Here is a 20,018-nt window from a genome sequence, read left to right on the forward strand (position 1 = left end):
CAGGGTTTAGAGGATCCGTGGGGCAGGGCAAGAGCTGCAGATTACTGCCCCACTGACGGACTCTCTCTCTCTCGCTCTCTCTCTCTCGCTCTCTCTCTCTCTCTCTCTCTCTCTCTCTCTCTCTCTCTCTCTCTCTCTCTCTCTCTCTCTCTCTCTCTCTCTCTCTCTCTCTCTCTCTCTCTCTCTCTCTCTCTCTCTCTCTCTCTCTCTCTCTCTCTCTCTCTCTCTCTCTCTCTCTCTCTCTCTCTCTCTCTCTCTCTCTCTCTCTCTCTCTCTCTCTCTCTCTCTCTCTCTCTCTCTCTCTCTCTCTCTCTCTCTCTCTGTCTCTGTCTCTCTCTCTCTCTCTCTCTCTCTCTCTCTCTCTCTCTCTCTCGCTCTCTCTCTCTCTCTCTCTCTCTCTCTCTCTCTCTCTCTCTCTCTCTCTCTCTCTCTCTCTCTCTCTCTCTCTCTCTCTCTCTCTCTCTCTCTCTCTCTCTCTCTCTCTCTCTCTCTCTCTCTCTCTCTCTCTCTCTCTCTCTCTCTCTGTCTCTCTCTCTCTCTCTCTCTCTCTCTCTCTCTCTCTCTCTCTGTCTCTGTCTCTGTCTCTCTCTCTCTCTCTCTCTCTCTCGCTCTCTCTCTCTCTCTCTCTCTCTCTCTCTTTTGGCTTTGGTGTCTCTCTCCCTCAGCCTGGCTTTGGCTAATGATCCAGGGTTTGGAATGATATATTTCCTAATCTATAGCAGATATAGCTTGAGTGGAAAGCTCCTTTGTCAATAAATTGGGAGAACTGTGGTTCTGAAGTTGCTTGTAACAGGAGTATGTTTGATCCTTCCTCTCAGCGGACTCGCTCAAGCACGTCACTGGCAAAATAGTCAGTTCAATAATTCACATGTTCTCTCACACTGCTTTCTCTATCGCTCTCTCTCTAGCACTGTCTCTTTCCCTCTTGTCTTCTATCCCATGTGACATCTTGTCTCTTCTTGGCCCACTGAAGGACCAAATGGCTTCCAGTGCTGATGGCTGAAGATGACATGCCATCATGTCATGGTATTCTCTAACAGTATCTCCTCTCTCTCCAGCAAAATCCACCCAACAATGACTGGCGCTTAAACCAGCAGGGACAGAGACCTGGACCCAGTGGGTAGGTGTTCAACTTCTTTGAACATATACATCACACGTGCACACACACACAAACACACACACACACGCACGCACGCACGCACGCACACGCAACCCTCATTCCTATACGCATTCACAATTGAATTTAATTTCCACAATGTGAATTAATAATTTGTGCCTACAATATGCATTCCATTGAAAGACATGAAGACTTAGGCAGTTGTGTGTTTGAACAGAAAGTACACATTGGTGCCCCACTACTCTCCACACAGATCCAATAACTCTGAATAATGGGTCATCTAATGGTTGTTATACGGTAGTTGTGATAGTAGTTGTGAGTCCTTCAGTAGTAGTTGAGTAGAAGTGATTTATACTGTAGATAGTGTGATGATTGTTTCGTTGTCAGTGTGCTTCCATAAGAAATCAATCAATAGAGATCGGATGACTGTTGTGTGGGTGAGGTTAGAAGTACGCTAGAGTAGAGGTAGGGGCAGCCCTCTGGTTGTGGTAGTGTTGTGAGTATAAGGCCTGCTTTAGATTAGCAATGTCTTTCACACTGTATTGTCATTCCAGACAGTAATGGTAGAAGTGACTTGCTGCCTCATTTGCTTTTGTAGAAGATGCTTGGATTATCTGATACATCTTGACTAACAGGTTGTGGCTCTATTGGTGGAGCAAATGTTGAGCGTCTGAGTGTCTTGGAGTTATTAGCCACTGATTGCATACTGTATCATTCAAAGAAAGTGAGACAGTAGATTCCTTAACGTTATTAGTCATTGCGCAATTTCTATTTTGTGGCGGCACAAAATAGAATGTGACACACCATGTGACACACCATTGTATTGTAGTTCCTTTTCTAGAAACTGAAAAGGAACCTTGTTGGCTAATGAAGGAGTCCATCTGATTGGCATGGGGCTGAAGGAGTGATGGCCAGAACTGTTTCCCTGTCTGTGTTTCAGCACATACAGGTACAGCACCAGCCCCCAGGAGATATGGACACCGTATGGGAAGGCGAGGTAGAGTGGAGTAGGTAGAGCAGAGTGGGCTGTGCTGAGTGTGCAAGGTGGCCCCCTGGTCTTATACCCGATGCTGTCTGACTGACTGTAGGCTTGGTGCAGCTGTGTGTAGTCAAGCCTGGCTTCTGGCTTTTGAGTGTCTGATAATCTGTACATGCTCTTGCGGTCTAGCTGCGTAGCTGAACTGGGTTGAGGCTTTGTGGTGTTTGTTTTATACTTTGGGTTGTTAGGCTTCGCGGAACTGTGTAGTTTGTCCTTTTATTCGTAGTGTAAATGTACGTGTTCCTGTGGTTCTGTCCGTCCGTTTCTGTCTATCCGTCTGTTTGTGTGTGAGTGTATGTGGTTTTGCTAGCGTATGTGTGTGTTACTGACTCCCCTATGGCTGTAATGAACCCAGCAAACTAAATTCAACGTATCTCCCCAATCCTGCATTTCACATTTGAACATATTTGATGGGTAAATTAAGGGATTGAGAAGAACCAGATAATATCAGATCATCTTCAGCCACTCTCCAATATCAAAACATGCACACATTCTCTCGTCGTCTCCCTCTTTTTTACCTTTCTCTCTGTCTCTCACCACACAGTAACACACTGCATGTGTACAAGACACATAGCATCCCATCAGCTCAGTTAGTCCTTACTCTGTGTGATTGAGTGTGTGTGTGTCAGCTTGCGTATTGTGGATCTGTGCTACCTAATGACATCTATAGCACGTCTTGCTCTAAGGTCTTCTCCCAGCGTCTATATTGTCTGTGCTCTGTGATGCTCCGGGACCACTGCCCACTCAAAATGGCTGCTGGAGGCTGAGTGTTGCCATGCTGACAATCATGATGGGAACAGAGTGTCCTCTGTTTTGTGTCTGTGTGAAAGAGTGAGCGAGAGAGAGAGGTTCACATTATATGAGAGTGTGTGTGTTCATGAGAGAGTGGGAGACACAGTGGATGAGAGAGATTTGTGTGTATCTGTTATACTAACTCCTCCCCTTCCTCTCCTCCAGAGCTGGCCCCCATCCTGAGGGGGCAGGTGGTGTCGTAGCTGGGACAGGACCCTGGCCCAATCCCCCCACCGAGGATGAGCAGATCCAGGCTCTGATGGCTGCTGCCAATGGTGAGTCTGCTGCCTACATCTCCCAGAAATCCACCTGCCTTCTCTGTCTTTAGCTACCTCACAATGTTACCTCAATATACGAGAGAGAGAGAGACTTTGTCTTTCTTTAATGAAACATTCTCATGTCATTAAAACCTCACCACCATCCCATGAAATATTAGTAAAGGGTCTGTTATCCCTCCACCTTTGACCCTGTTCCTCCTTGTTAGCCTTTTCCTTATTTGAATACCTTTACCCCATTATGAACATTCCAACAGTAAAAACCACCCATAACCTCTCACACAGACATTTCAACAGGCATTAATGGTAATAACCTGGCGCACACAGTAAACATATGAATCACAGTTTCTCTCATAACACAGAAAGGACACCCCTGCCAGACTCCCGGTTCAATCTGTGCCAACCAGCTGTTAGTGGCCTGGGCTCCATGTAGAACCCTCCACTGGAGGTCCCCTGACCTCTTTGGTATTGGGGGGGTTTGTAGAGCCCTCTCCATCTAAAATCCACCATCCTCTCAGACCCACACAGCCCCTGCCACTGATGTGCCTTCACTCCTGTTAGGCTCCTAATGTTCCTTATCTTAATGCAGAGGTTGTAGATGGCTTTACCTCCCACCCCTTCAAACTACCCCAGGCTCAGAGTGTTAAAATTTAAAAGGTCCTCCAGACCCCCTTGCCTGTCCCCAGTCTCTGCCATCTCCTGCAGTGGCAGAAACATTGGTGGCTCCTCCCCCTTTGGCCGCTCAAACACCCCCCTTACTGGCTCAGACTGCGCCTCCTGAACCTCCTCCAGGAATCTCTCCAGCAGCCTAAGAGACGTTATTCCTGTTTCTTGTGCCAGGACTTCCAGGGTTTTCCACCCCTCCTCTCCCAACATTCGCAGGTCACCCAGCGTTAGTAAACCTGTTGCAATCAGTTGCCTTTGCAGGGTGGCCGACTGAACCAATCTCAATGGGATGGCTGGGTTGTGGAAGATAGGCTCCTCCCACACCCACAGCCCAGGCTCCACACCCCCTCCCCGTGTGGGCCTTAGCAGCTGCCAGGCCCTCAGCACTGCAGAGTAAAAGTCTGAGAGACCTGCTGTACTCAGCTTCTCCAGCTTCACGAGGAACAGCTGCCGGTCCAATCCTAATCCGTCAGCTCTCCTCAGCAGCGCGCATGCTGGTTCCCACCAGCCGACATCAGTATGGTACAGCAGTCTCTGCACCGCCTTTAATCGGAAAGCAGCAACCCTGCTCTCCAGGGTGGGGGGGGGGTTGAGGGCAGCCAATTTATGCCAAAGGGAAGATGCCAGCAGGTTGTTGATTATCAGCACCCTCCCTCTATATGACACATCGGGCAGGAAACACCTCCACCTGGCCAGTCTTGACACCACTGCCTATGTTAGCCCCTTCCAGTTCTTCCTGACCCACCTCTCCGAGCCTAGGTATGTTTTAAGCCCTGCAAAAGAAGTCCAGTCCAATTATTACACAGAATCTTTTATAAAACTCCACTGGGAGTCCATCGACCCCCGATGCATGGCCAGGGGACATCTGGGTTACGGCCTCTGCCAGTTCATGGGACAACAGAGGAATGTCCATTTCATCCCTCTGCGCCAGAGAGAGCTTAGGGAGTTCTGCAAACAAAACCTGAGCAAACATCTCTATCTCCATCTCATTAATACAACGCTCTAGTTTCCCCAATACTCTCCTAGCCTCTGAGGATGAGAAAGCTGTATACTGTTGACAGATAAGCCAAATTTTGACTTTCCCCACATCCCACCATTGACTCAGAGACTCATACTCCTCTCTTTGCTGCCTCTACCTTTCCCCAAAAAATCTGCAAACCTGAGCAAAAAGTGGCATCTTGTAAGAGCTTTACATTAACTTCCAATAGGATGCATGCCGAGGCTCTGGTGAAATAGACAGCCGAGCCATGGTTAGGTAGTGATCGAAAAAACCCATCGGGAGAATGGTAGCACCCAAAAGCCTATTGCTCTGATTCATGAACATGTAAAAACAATCAAGTCGGGCTGCACTCACCCTAGAACCCAAATACCTTCACCCATGTATACTGTATTTTGTCAGGATTTTTAGTTCTACAAACATCCACTAGGTCGAAAATCACTCCCACTGAACCTAAATGAGGCTCTTCCCCATTTCTGTCTTTCTTAAAATCTATTGTACAGTTCTAGTCACCCGCCGATCACCAGTGTCTCCTCAGGCACTACCTGTGAGAGTTCCTGTCTAAGACACCCAAATAGAAACCCCCCTCGCACCCTGTGTTAGGCGCATACACATTTATAAAGACAAAACCCATGTTGTTAATTTCTGCTTTTACTACAAGCAGCCTACCCCTACACACCTCTTTGAGGAGCAGATTTTTACAGACAGACAGACCCTGCACTAAAATTTGTCCCATGGCTCAACACATTTGCCCCTTTCCACCAGATCCCCCAAATCAACTCCATTCACCACATCACTATGCATCTCCTGCAGATAGCACACCTGTACTTTCTTTTGTTTTACACTCCTCTTTCCCACATCTCTGGTGCCATTTATATTAAGCAAGCCTACCCAAAGAGTCTCCATAAGAAGTGGGGAAAAAGTCAGCAAAAGGAAGAGACCAATAGTAAAGCTCAAAAAGCCACAGTGCCAGAAAGAAACTATTAAGCTAAACAGTGTATGAAGGTAGACCTTACACACTGTTGTGACCCACTTCCTCAACCTAAGCCGTTTCCTGGGTGAGAGGACACCATGCCCCTCATTTTTCATAGCATGTTGTACTGATCTTATAAACTTTCTCGGATCAGAAGAAAAAGCCTCAAGATGAACGTTTTCCCCCTTGGTCTCATTCAGGAACCTTGTCAGTTCCTTCACCGTGTACTTTGACCCCTCTGCTTGACTGGCTGTCAGCTCTGGAGTCTGAAAAAAAGACTCATCATCCTTTTCCTCAGACTTACTTTCCTCCTCCTCATCTCTATCTCCCATCCTGACAACTTGCCCTTCCTCTCTGGTCAGCCCCCCCCCCCCCCCCCCCAGCACCAGGCAAAGGTTCCTTGGTACCTTGGACCACAACAGACTCTCCCAACTTCTTTATTCTCCCCCATTTTCCTTTTCCACTTGACACCCTACTTCTCCCCCTAGTTTCATACACTTCACCACTATACTCTCCTCATCCACTAGCATAACCTGAATAGACCAGCCTCATCTACACCACCATCCATAACCTGACTAGGCTCAACCTCATCTACACCACCATCTCTAGCCTGACTAGGCTCAGCCTCATCTACACCACCATCACTGGCATGACTAGGCTCAACCTCATCTACACCACCATCTCTAGCCTGACTAGGCTCAGCCTCATCTACACCACCATCTCTAGCCTGACTAGGCCCAGCCTCTGCTGCCTGCATCTCATTGCCCGCTGCACATTGACCTCGATTTCCCCCACTGGTGCTTGTACCCTCACCTTAACGCAAAGTTCTATTGCCCCAAATCCCCACCCTCAAAACCCCCTCAAAACCCCCGTAGACTATCTGCGTAGAACTCTTCCGTTTATTACGGATGACTTGATCATCGTAATAAACGGAGGCAAATTAGCAACTACCACCCTGGTCGAACGGGTAAAAAGAGGCAAAATTGGCACCAACACACCCCTTACCAATATTCCACTAGCAATGAGCCTACCAACCAAATTTGCTCTTTTCTTGAACACAGCCACAGCTTTGTTCATTCCGGAAGTATAAATTCAGCTCCTACCTGTTCACCCACCGAGAGCAGGACCTCCTCCACCTTAACTTCATTCTCAGGAACACACCTGAAACCATGCCATAACGAGAGCCTCTCCTCCACACTAAGCTGAGAAGCCATCACACACACCACACCTTCCAAACCCCAGGAAATGAAAACTCTGTCCTCTTCCACCATAACTTTGAAAAAACCTGTGGATACTGCATTACAGTTTTTCTCAATTGCTAGCTTGGCTTACTTCTTGTCCTTCTAAAACCCATTGGCTGAACAAAGTTCTCAGTTGCCTGGACTCATTTAGCTAATTATGCAGTCTGTTGTCAATACCGTTAAGGGTACAGTACTGTAAAAATAGGGGTAGAAAGAAGAGGAAGAACAAAAAACAAAATTGCAAAGAGCAAAGCAGAGTAGTAATTTCTGATCAATTTTGAGCTACTATGATAGAACATGTTTTCGTTCATCAAAAGACAATGATGGAAAAATATGAATATTTTTTTAGATTAAAAATGTACTTCTCCCTGAGAATTGTATGATTTCAACAATGTGTTTTCTATTTTTTGGTGTATTGTTTACTGACTGCTTGAGAGTGTGTATCATTTTGATCTGCAGTCACTCAGAAACCTGAGCACTGCCTCTTTCTCTATTACTGTGTGATTAGCCAGTGTAGCTGATCCTCAATTCTAAATTATATTTGATTATATCTGAATGTTCTGTGTGAAGATATTTAGATCTGATCTCTGTGTGAGAGAGCGGAGGTTCTATATGTTGTGGGGAGGGGCTGCCTGGCTCAGAACGCCAGTGCTGAGTGCTGAGCTGGAGCTGCAATTCAGTGCAGCAATGACTCTCAGTGAGTAACGAGTCACTCTCTCTTTACAGCAGCACAACACACCCAGCTATAACCCTCCCTCCCATCTCTCTCTCAGAGGTGAGCGAGGCGACAGCGACCCTTGGACCCCGCTACAACGCCCAGTTCCCCATGCAGCATGTGCCTGACTACCGCCAGAACGTCTACATACCTGGCAGCACGGCCACCCTGACAGCCAACCCCCAGCAGATGATGTCCCAGCCGGCCCTGCAGGGACCGCCACAGGCCATGCCCCAGGTTGACGTCCCCAACGCTGCCCAGACCCCCGCCAGCAAGAAGAAGTCCACCAAGAAGGACAAGAAGTAAGCCAAGCTAACACCAAACCCAATCGCCACGGACACCAATACCCTTTACCCCCACACTGCAGAGCATCCTCCCTCAATAGAAGCCTTGATCTTTCTTTTTCTTATGCTATTCAATCTGATAGTTCAATCTGATATTCCCAGCGTTGTGGATGTACTGAGCATATGTCAAAATGTTGGTAGTGGGCAATTGCTGTACTTCTTACTCCTATGGTCATCACAGCTCACTTCAGGCAGAGGTTATTGGTTTGTGGTGTATCTGGAGTGGGAGGGGTAGAAGAGTGGATAAAAGAAGAGGGCATGAGCTGTATTTTGGATTCAGATGGATTTCAGGTACCTGGAATTCATATAGTGATCTAGCTCTGCATTATAGCATTCTAAAGAAAAAAACATCTGGTTGTTTGTTTTCATTGAAACCTTTGATGTTCCTCTAAAATGCCAAGTAGTTGCTTCTTATGATGACATGAATTACACTACCTTCTTGTTTATTTAGAGGACTTTCTTTAGCTCTTTAAGGCATGAAGTAGACAAGACACGTTGCATGATTCATCCTAAAGATGAAGAACCACTGAAGATAAGCCTACACTAACATACATTTGAAGAAAGAGGCTAGCTCAACTTCGTCACAAAATTCCAATTTCATGTGAGAATGCATACCGTGGCATTAACATTTTAAAATGTAAGGTTCATTGTAGTTATGTGACTAGTAAGCATAAGAACAGATTCTGATTTTGTGTTACTTATAATGTTGACCATCAAAGTATATCCAGCTGCTTTTTAAAATCTTGTCCAAGCAGGATTCTGTGGTAACTTAGATCATTTATCCACGATTGTCACCCTTTTCCCTCATTATTGGTAGAATCCTGTACTGCATTAAAACTGAACTTTGTTTAAATAATGTAACAGTGTAAAGGTGATGGATCAGTGTTTTATAAACTTAGAACCAGCATTATTTCGATATTGTATCAGCGTTGTTGTAACGTTGTATTAGCGTTATGCCGAGCTGGCCCAGTGTTATTGGCTCTGCACTGTGGCCCTCTCTAAGGCTCATAGACAGAGTCCTGTGACCACTACCCCAGGGTTGTGGGTTACGGTTAGGGTTAGGGTTAGACAGAGTCCTGTGACCCCAGGTTTGGGTGTGTGGTAAAGGCATAAGGAGGGGAAAGGGTGGACAGTCTCTGTCCTCTTGCCACATGTACAGTATCTCTCCGGCTATGACAGCCTGTGAATGTGCTCTAATCACTTCTTCAGCCCAGACCACAGGTTCAGTACACTACAACTCCAGGCACTGTAGGACGTTATGTAATGGACAGTTTACAGGAGCCTCTGTAGAAGCCTTGCTGTGCGTTCAAGGCAATATCAGGACCATGGACAGAGACCACCTCCCTCTCCTCTCTTAGAAGCAGTCTGGGGCCCAGAGAATGTTTTCAGCCCATCCTTAACCCTGCCAAATCCTCAGCTGCACTGACACTCTGCCCCCATGTAAATAAGACACAGCCAATCTGAGAGAGAGACACCACTCTCTCACCACAGCCACACAGCTGGCTAGTACTGGAATGTTTTGAATATTTTTCAGGAAAAAAATCTGAGAAAAAAATAAGTTGTTCATATTAAATGTAGTGGTGTAGTGACTAGGATTTGAGCAAACTCACTCGTCCAAGATGTAAATAAAACTAAAACTTTCAAAAGACAGTCGTAACTAGAGGCTTGTGAAATTTTTTGTGCATATTTTTGTGTTCTCTCAATCACTTTCTTTCTTTGGTCACACCAAACTTTAAATCTTAACACACAACACCCACATGTCTTTTAAAGTGTGATTCCATTTCCCTGCACCTCTTCCTGTGTTTGTGATTTTGATCAATTGTTTATGCTACTGGAATGCCACCCTTGCTCATATGAATATAAATATGGGTCTTCTAATCCTCTTTATTCTATTGTTTTATCTTCTGTATTAAAATGCTTAGCGCTTCTCCCTGTTACACTTATTTTATATGCTCAAATTTATATCGCTGTTTATTTCTTTATGGTTTTTGTTTATTCTCTGCTCACTGACATTTCCAAATACAAATCTCTTTTGAAATGATGTATGTGTGTGGCCGTCTCTTTAGTATTGATGTGTTTTTTTTACTGATGAATGATGCTTTGATAGCTGGTAAGAAGCAGGGGATTATCATAGCTAATGGCAGCTTCCTTATTGGATCCTGTCTGTTGGAGTTGACTGAACTGGAGCCATGGCTCTGTTAGAAGTAATCCACTCTTTGCTCAGCACAGTTCAGCCACAAACGATGGATTGGAGCGGGACCCTAATCCTGTACCTCACACACGCCTAGTCCATCCCTCTTTATAACATTCTAAACTTCAAATGCCTATTCTCTCCCCTTTTATAACATTCTGAACCTCAAGTGCCTTGTCTTTCCCCCTTTATAACATTCTAAACCTCTCACATACCATTAGAGTTAATAAGGTACCTTGCAAACTCAGCATGTAGCAATACCATCAAAGTAAGTGTGTGTCATGTTTTGTCATTGATTATCATGTCTTGTCCCTGTGCTTCCCCTTCTATTCGTTTCCCTCTGCTGGTCTTATTAGGTTCTTTCCCTCTTTCTATCCCTCTCTCTCCCCCTCCCTCTCTCCCTCTCTCGCTCTCTCTCTCTATCGTTCCGTTCCTGCTCCCAGCTGTTCCTCATTCTCCTAACTACCTCATTTACTCTTTCACACCTGTCCCCTATTTTGCCCTCTGATTAGAGTCCCTATTTCTCCCTCTGTTTTCCGCTTCTGTCCTTGTCGGATCCTTGTTTGATGTTTGCTGTTCTGTGTCCTTGTTCCGCCCTGTCGTGTTTTTGCCTTCTTCAGATGCTGCGTGTGAGCAGGTGTCTATGTCAGCTACGGCCTGTGCCTTCCCGAAGCGACCTGCAGTCTGTGGTCGCGTCTCCAGTCGTTCCTCTCTACTGACGAGAGGATTTCAGTTTTCCTGTTTTGTATTTACCTGAGATAATTTCCAGGATTATCGTTTTTGTTATAGACTGGATTAAAGACTCTGTTTCTGTTAAATCGCTTTTGGGTCCTCATTCACCTGCATAACAGTGTGTCTCTGCAGCTCACATATCAACAGCATAGAATGACACGTGTGTGGATGAACTGCTGTCTGAGTGATGGATCCCAGTCCATTTTCCCCTCTATGCTCATAAATCACTGTTCCACCCAGATCAGCAGTTCTGTGGGCTCTTTAAATCCATAGCGCTCTGAATCAGACCTGACCCATTTTCAGCCCACATTTAGTCAACTGGGGAATGTGAAGGCAGAAAAAATCAGAGAGACATGGATCAGAACTGGGCTCTACAGAGAGTTCGGAAGTAGGATATAAACTCAAAGCCATTTATAGTTATTTTATCCTCAGAAGATCTGCAGGGGAAGGAGATACCCTAAACTGTGGACACTTTATAATGCCATTATAATGAATTATATCCTAATGACATATTTCAACAACTTACATATGCTTTTAAAATATGAGATACATACATAATGCCTTCATATATACAATAATATGTTGCTAGATTTAGGATCAAATACAGTGACCTTGTTTTGGGCGTTCAGCCAGTAAACTAATCCAATCAGGTAGTTTGATTCCATCATAAAGATGTGAGATTAAAGACTTCTTAAGGACACGTTTTATGACAACGTCCTTTACAGCACAACCTATAAACTTTCATTGTGTAATGAATTCCACATCAGTGGACACAGAGGACGCAGGCATCTCACTGTAGGTCCCACATTAGCACTGGCCTGTCTATATATAGCTACAGGAACTGCTGCAGTGGCAGACACACACTCACTGAGTCACTGTGACATAACAGAAACCCCTCTCCCAACGATATACAGTATGGGAAGGTGTTAACAATTATTTAACACAGGTTGGTGATACACAATTAGACACAAATATGCTCTTATAAAAGCAATTTGTATTATTATTATTATTATTATATTATTTTCAACTATTGTGAAATATTATTTAGAAAACAATGCATTACACTTCTGTCTTTAGTAAAGCAGTAACATTAATTTCAGAGCATTGCTTTCATGCAAGTCATCAGTTCCCATACTATTCCAGTTTATCTGGCTGATGAAGTAAGCAGAGCACGTCTATCTTAATACAACAACAAGGATGAATACCACGTGATATTTCAACAACGTCTTTATTACAGTTGTACGGCATAAAATTAGCAATAATCCTACAAAAAAAACTATATTTTGAATATTCTATACCTTGAAGAAAATAAGGCCTCCATTTTCTTAAATCAGATGTTCTCGACTCTCCTGCTGCGGACACAAACTGTCTGCCACCTGACACACTAGAATGACTTCAGTGCTGCTGTGGTTGCCAAGGTAATGAGAGAAAGCCTGGGATTTAATGATGCAGATCACTATTTCCTCAGCTGCTCGTGAGGCTGGAAATAGAGAGGGGGTAGAGCACATGAAAGACTGTGTTGACATCAGTCCTAAATACATGCACAGAGGTTAAATCAGAGGTTCTATGGAAAGTAAGGGGATTTAATAGTTTAATAGAGAGAAGAACACAATAAGGTACATGGAGAAAATATATGAATGTAAGACTGCATAGTAGGCTAAACTAATGTTAAATTCCTTGCCTATGTACCATAGATGAGCGGAAATCTATCTCTATCAACTCAAACCAAACTGAACTAAAGTTATAGACTAATAGAATAGAGTTTGCAGTCATCTCTCTTCCTCCTCCACAGTCTCACCATAAACACCACAGGAAAGCAACGTCAAACATCAGGACGGTGTTCTTTCCCCAGAAACCCTTAAATCCTGGTGCACGTGTAACCCAATTAAGAAATAATCCCCTCATCGGAGGACTGGAGGGGTTGTTGTTGTAGGGGCTGAAGTGGGGTGAAGTTAATCAAATCAAATCAAAGTGTATTTGTCACGTGCGCCGAATACAACAGTAAGCGTTTCACCTTACAGTGAAACGCTTACTTACAGGCTCTAATCAAAAAGGTATTAGGTGAACAATAGGTAAGTAAAAAAATAAAAACAACAGTAAAAAGACAGTGAAAAACAGTAGCGAGGCTATAACAGTAGTGAGGCTATATACAGTAGTGAGGCTATAAAAGTAGCGAGGCTACATACAGATACCGGTTAGTCAGGCTGATTGAGGTAGTAAGTACATGTAGATATGGTTAAAGAGACTATGCATGTATGAGAGTTAGGAGTTACTCTTGTGGACTACAAAGGGCTTTTGAGTGAAATTACTTGGTAATGATATTGTTGAGTTAACAAGAGAGAGACAGAAGGGAAGTTGCATAAGTATATTAAAGATATAGTTGTGACTGTAAAAAAAGATCAAAGGAAAGTGCAAAAGAGAAAAGTTAATCATTGCAAGGCTTTGGTACCATAATAACTAGGTTGTGAAAAAAAACTGTAGCAATTATTTTGATTGCAGTACTCTACATATGCTTAAGTAAATTAAACAAAGAAGTTGAACTATCCCTAAGTTGTTCCTGTTTCCGGCAGGTCTTTCAGCAGCAGCATTCAAGAGTACATCCCTTAAGTAGCTTTAACATGAGTGGTCAGTGAGGAGATGGAGGAGAGTGTTAAGGCCTGACTGAGGACTACTGGTGCTGCTGCTGGGAGGTCACCCTCTCCCAGGGCATATCCCATTCACTGCTCTTCCTAAGCACCTTACAGAGAGTAATACTGAGACTGAGACTGGGACTGCATTAAAGGATCAGGGCAGACATATAATTATCGCAGCCAGCAGCTGCTGCATTGCTAAGCCTTCCATTTACACACTGTCGGGGCCAATAATCGGCCAATCAGATATGCCGATGCTCTGATAAAATAATGAAGGACATCTTTTGGTTGAGGGGTTTAGATGGGGGGTTGTCTATAGTGCACACTACAACACCCTCCACTCATCTCCACAACGACTCTAATTTAGTATGTGTAGTCTAATTCCTCACTGAAGAACCCCCTCGTGGATATTCCGGTGCTTCTAAAGAGTTTCCATGTGGTGGTTACATCAGTCACTGACAAACATTGAGAGGAAGTGCCACTCCCAATACCCTTCATTTTACCCTTCCTTTCTATCATGGGGCTCCCCCTTCTTCCACCCCTCATTTAGGAGTGTGCCCAGTAATCTGTCTGTTACCAGGCAGACTTCTTTTGTCAACAAAGTTGTGTGACTTCATTGTTGCCTGGTGTCCTTGGCAACAGCTAAGTAATGTCTTCCCCAACCCGGCAACACCCCTAAAAATTTCACAGGGCAGATGTCCTGTTCAGACCACAGTCTCGTGCCATTGGTCACCCTCCTTAGGAAAGGTAAACTATTATGTTTCCTCTGGTTATTATGGTGAGGAAAGGCTAGCTGACCAATAACACTTGGTGTGATCATTAGTTTAGAAAGACCACGCTCCAGAGGACAGTCCTGCCATATCCACATTACAATCTCCATCTGTCCCCAACAAACTATGGACTCGTTTTATTTCTGTCTTCATAGACAACGCATTTATATACCTCCACTTTCACCAAAAGATTATTCTATGGTATACGTTATATATCAGGCTTCATATACTGTTGTTTTGCATCCAGTCTCAATGACTATAATATTAGAAAGAGACTGGTCCGTGAAAGCATGGGACAAAAAGCATTGTAATGCACTGTGGCAAAGAAGGGGACGAGTGATAAATGGCAGATATGTGAGAGCAGAACTAATAAACGGGCTCTGCCCGATCACTAAAATGGCCACCCCTGTCAGAACTACAGATCACAAAATGGCCGACCGCCAAAACTACATGTCCCAGAAGCAAGGGGAACCCTCAGAAGGTGGAGCCGACCCAGAGATAAAGGGTCAAGGAAAACCAGGAAGAGGAAGAGAGAGGGCTGGAATGATCTATGAACAATAGAGAAAGAGACAATAGAGATTGGCTGGATTTACCGTGTATGAGCTGGATTGTTTTGGACTTACCTGTTGGCGTTTGGACCTGGACCTACCGAGAACCCAATTCGTGTACCGAACCCTGCTATCCTTGACTTCGCCTACGGCCTGGGTGGACCAGGACAGAGAAACAAACACACAGGTACGGTCCTGTTCGAAAGAACTCTCATTCTTGGGTGATTTGGTGTCAGTTTACCACTTAATTTGGGACAAACGCTGCATATGTTTAGTATGTGTGGATAGAAAACACTCAGACGTTCATAAAACTGGTTAAATCACGGCTGTGACTATAACAGAACGTGTTTCATCGAAAAGCGCAGGAAAATCTGATCACTGAAAATGGAAATATATATCCATCCGCCACTTCAACCCATTGATAAAGGCGAACCACAATAAATGGGGCTGAGGTTACAATACCTACAGCTTCCACACGATGTCAACAGTCTTGTCATTTGCCTAGGCTTTGTTTCTTGGTCAAACGAAGAAGAGACAAGCCATTTCTTCAGGTCTCCGACCGGATATTTTGGTTGAGATTTACCCGGACATTATTTCCAGACGGACAGCTAAAGAATATACATCGCCTCGTGATCAATTTGGTCGCTTATTAATGTGTACTAATACCTAAAGTTGCATTACAAAAGTATTTCGAAGTGTTTTGTGAAAGTTTATCGTCGACTTTTTTAATTTAAAAAAATGACGTTACGTTATAAGACGCTATTTTTTTCCGTTTATCATACAGTCTTCATAGATCGATATCTAGGCTATATATGGACCGATTTAATTTGAAAAAAGACCCAATAGTGATTATGGGACATCTAGGAGTGCCAACAAAGAAGATGCTCAAAGGTAATGAATGTTTTATATTTTATTTGTGCGGTTTGTGTAGCGACGACTATGCTAATTATTTTGTTTACGTCCTCTGCGGGTCTTTTGGGGTGTTACATGCTATCAGATAATAGATTCTCATGCTTTCACCGAAAAGCATTTTAAAAATCTGACTTGTTGCCTGGATTCACAACGAGTGTAGCTTTAATTCAATACCCTGCATGTGTATTTTAATGAACGTTTGAGTTTTAACTAGTACTATTAGCATTTAGCGTAGCGCATTTGCATTTCCAGATGTCTAGATGGGACGCCTGCGTGTCAGGTAGGAGCAAGAGGTTAACAGCTCCCCGACCAGCTGTTAGAAGCCCGTTAGTGCCACTCCCCATAATCGAGACGCCATTTGAGAGGATAGCGATGGATTTAGTGGGCCCACTACCCAAATCCGCCAGAGGGCACCAATACATTCTGGTCATTCTAGATTATGCCACTCGCTACCCAGAAGCCATTCCCCTTCGGACGATGGCTTCCCAAAATATCGCAAAGGAATTAGTGCTCTTGTTCACCAGGGTAGGGGTTCCAAAGGAGATCCTTACCGACCAGGGGACCCCCTTTATGTCCCGCTTTATGGCGGACCTTTGTAAACTGTGGCAGGTGAAACAGTTGAGGACATCGGTTTACCATCCTCAGACGGACGGGCTGGTTGAGAGATTCAACCGGACCCTGAAGTCAATGCTCAGGAAGGTAATCGATAAGGATGGGAAAAACTGGGATTGCATGTTGCCGTATCTGATGTTTGCCATTAGAGTAGGTTCCTCAAGCCTCGCTGGGGTTTTCTCCCTTTGAGCTGGTATATGGGAGGCATCCCGGGGAATTTTAGACATCGCCCGGGAATCCTGGGAGCACCAATTCACCCCGTATACTAGTGTCATAGAGCACGCCACGGCAATGCAAGACAGGTTAGCCACAGTCATGCCCATTGTCAGAGAGCACATGAGACAAGCACAGGAGCACCAGCGGCACACTTATAACCGGCAGGCTACCCTGAGGGAATTTCAACCGGGAGATAAGGTGTTAGTGCTGATCCCCACGGTAGAGTGTAAACTACTAGCCACATGGAAAGGACCATATGAAGTACTGGAGAGAATAGGAGAAGGCAATTATCGGATCCGACAGCCAGGTCGACGGCCCCAGGAACAGATTTATCACATAAACCTGTTAAGCATGGAGAGAGAGAGAAACACTAATGGTCACATACCCCACACACACTCAGGAGACAGCCGAAGTAAATATTTCACCCACTCTGTCCCCAGCACAAGTACAGGAAGTAAAGACCCTGATCCAGAAAAACAAAGATGTGTTTTCAGAGGTACCTGGCTGAACTGAGGTTACGGCTCATGATATTGTTTCCCTGCCAGGGAGAAAAGTGAGCATGAGGCCATATCGGGTACTCGAGGCTCGACAGGCCGCGATTCGAGCAGAGACAGAGAAAATGTTGACAGCTGGAGTGATCGAAGAGTCACATAGTGAGTGGTCTAGCCCAATTGTGATGGTCTCCAAGCCCGATGGGTCTTTGCGGTTCTGTAACGACTTTCGGAAGGTAAATGAAATCTCCAAGTTTGATGCCTACCCCATGCCCTGAGTAGATGAACTACTGGAGAAAATTGGTAATGCTTGGTACATTACGACCCTTGCTCAGACAAAAGGGTACTGGCAAATTCCTCTGACCCCCAGGGCCAAAGAAAAGACAGCCTTTGCAACACCTGATGGTTTGTTTCAATACACCGTCATCCCATTCGGCTTACACGGGGCACCAGCCACCTTTCAACGGCTCATGGACAAAGTCCTAAAACCGCACAAAGCATACGCCGCAGCTTATTTAGATGACGTGGGGATCTACAGCCCAGATTGGGAATCCCACTTACCCCGGGTACAGGCAGTGTTAGACGCCCTTAGAAAGGCAGGGCTCACGGCAAACCCTGCCAAGTGTTATGTGGGGTTAGAGGAAACAGAGTATCTGGGATACAATGTGGGAAGAGGGTTAATCAAACCCCAACGTAAGAAGGTGAAGGCAATTAGAGAATGGCCGAAACCAGTAAATAAGAAGCAGGTTCGAGCCTTCCTAGGGCTGACCGGTTACTACCGGAAGTTCATCCCAAGTTATGCCACAGTGGCCGCCCCACTTACCGACATGACTAGAGCCAAAGGGCCAAACATGGTCAAATGGGATGAAAGGGCCACCAAAGCATTTAGGACATTACAGGAGGCTCTCTGCTGTAATCCAGTACTGGTGGTACCAGACTTTGAGAGAGAGTTTGTGGTTCAGACGGATGCCTCAGAGGTCGGCTTGGGAGCAGTGCTATCCCAAGAGGTAGAAGGGGTGGAACCCCCCATCCTGTTTTTAAGCACGAAGCTGGAACCACGGGAAACCAACTACTCAGTCATTGAGAAAGAGGCGCTGGCAGTAAAGTGGGCTCTAGAAAGCCTGAAATACTACCTGCTGGGACACCACTTCATCCTCATTAGTGACCATGCCCCACTCACCTGGATGCATAGGGCCAAAGAGAAGAACGCTGGGGTGATGTGGTGGTTTTTGAGTCTCCAACCGTTTCATTTTTACTTGAAACACAGAGCAGGGAAGGAAATGGGAAACGTAGATGGGTTATCCCGGATGCATGCATATTTTGCCGCGATAGCCCGACCTAGGGGGTCGGATCTAGGGGGAGAGATGTGTGGCAAAGAAGGGGGACAAGTGATAAATGGCAGATATGTGAGAGCAGAACTAATAAACTGGCTCTGCCCGATCACTAAAATGGCCACCCCTGTCAGAACTACAGATCACAAAATGGCCGCCCGCAAAAACTACAAGTCCCAGAAGCAAGGGGAACCCTCAGAAGGTGGAGCTGACTCAGAGATAAAGGGTCAAGGAAAACCAGGAAGAGGAAGAGAGAGGGCTGGAAGGATCTATGAACAATAGAGAAAGAGACAATAGAGATTGGCTGGATTTACCGTGTATGAGCTGGATTGTTTTGGACTTACCTGTTGGTGTTTGGACCTGGACCTACCGAGAACCCGATTTGTGTACCGAACCCTGCTATCCTTGACCTCGCCTACGGCCTGGGTGGACCAGGACGGAGAAACAAACACACAGGTACTGTCCTGTTCGAAAGAACTCTCATTCTTGGGTGATTTGGTGACAGTTTACCACTTATTTTGTGACAAACGCTCCTAACCTTGAAGAGGTTTGCCACATGCACAAACACAGGTTGACACCTAGAACGCCTGAGGTCTATCCCATTAGACAGACTGGGGCATGGGCTTGTGTAAGCTCCTGGTGCTGAAATAGAAGCAGTGTTTGCTGACACAGACAGCGTTGCTGTGGCTCCTTCTCCTTCAGTTCTGGAGTCAGTTATGGGGAATGGGGTGGGAGAGTTATTCTGCTGGAATAAAGGACTCCATCTGGTGAAGGGAGAATGTGATCCACCCCCCCCCCCACACTTCCATTCTAGCCCCAGTTACACAGTAAACACAGAAGCACAGCCTTCCTTGCTAGGATGTGAAAAACCCCACTGCAGCTGCAGTTGTCATGGAAACAGAGGGCTGTTGACTTAGGTCTCCCAGCTGCTGATGATAGGAGGATTGATCATCCTGCAGAATGCGGGTCAGAATTTAAACACAGAACAACAAAATCATAAACCGAGGCTGTGTTTGTTACATGTCTTTGTTTTAGTATGGTCAGGGCGTGAGTTGGGTGTGTTGTCTATGTTAGTTTTGCTATGATTTGCTATTTCTGTGTTTGGCCTGGTATGGTTCTCAATCAGAGGCAGCTGTCAATCGTTGTCCCTGATTGAGAACCATATTTAGGTAGCCTGTTTTCTATTGTGTTTCGTAGGTGATTATTTTCTGTTCTGTGTTTTATGTACAGGACTGTTTCGGTTTCAATTCGTTCTCTTTGTTGTTTTATTATTTAGTGTTCTGAGTTATAAATAAATATAATGAACACTTACCACGCTGCGCATTGGTCCTCCGATCCTTCTTACTACTCCTCCTAGTCAGAGGAGTAAACATTGTCACCTGTTGTATTCGGCACATGATACTTTGATTTGAAATAACAATGAACA

The 20,018-nt window shown here is 45.1% G+C and overlaps 1 protein-coding gene across 9 annotated transcripts in view; it reads left to right on the forward strand.

Annotated features, from left to right (window-relative positions):
* The window catches only part of LOC123999314 (protocadherin gamma-A5-like), a 37,754-nt gene extending 27,554 nt beyond the window's left edge, over nucleotides 1–10,200 (forward strand). For 5 of the 9 annotated variants that reach the window (XM_046304941.1, XM_046304936.1, XM_046304942.1 and 2 more), the window contains 4 exons: nucleotides 1,059–1,120; nucleotides 2,058–2,114; nucleotides 3,114–3,223; nucleotides 7,874–10,200. In XM_046304941.1, coding sequence (XP_046160897.1) covers nucleotides 1,059–1,120; nucleotides 2,058–2,114; nucleotides 3,114–3,223; nucleotides 7,874–8,121 — 477 coding nt within the window. In that variant the 3' untranslated portion in view covers nucleotides 8,122–10,200. Of the gene's footprint in view, nucleotides 1–1,058; nucleotides 1,121–2,057; nucleotides 2,125–3,113; nucleotides 3,224–7,826 lie in introns of those variants that run through there. The other 4 variants (XM_046304938.1, XM_046304937.1, XM_046304939.1 and 1 more) reach the window with 4 other exon arrangements.
* The last annotated feature ends 9,818 nt before the right edge of the window (nucleotides 10,201–20,018 follow it).

This window comes from Oncorhynchus gorbuscha, linkage group LG16 (assembly GCF_021184085.1).
Source record: "Oncorhynchus gorbuscha isolate QuinsamMale2020 ecotype Even-year linkage group LG16, OgorEven_v1.0, whole genome shotgun sequence".
Taxonomy (NCBI): domain Eukaryota; kingdom Metazoa; phylum Chordata; class Actinopteri; order Salmoniformes; family Salmonidae; genus Oncorhynchus; species Oncorhynchus gorbuscha.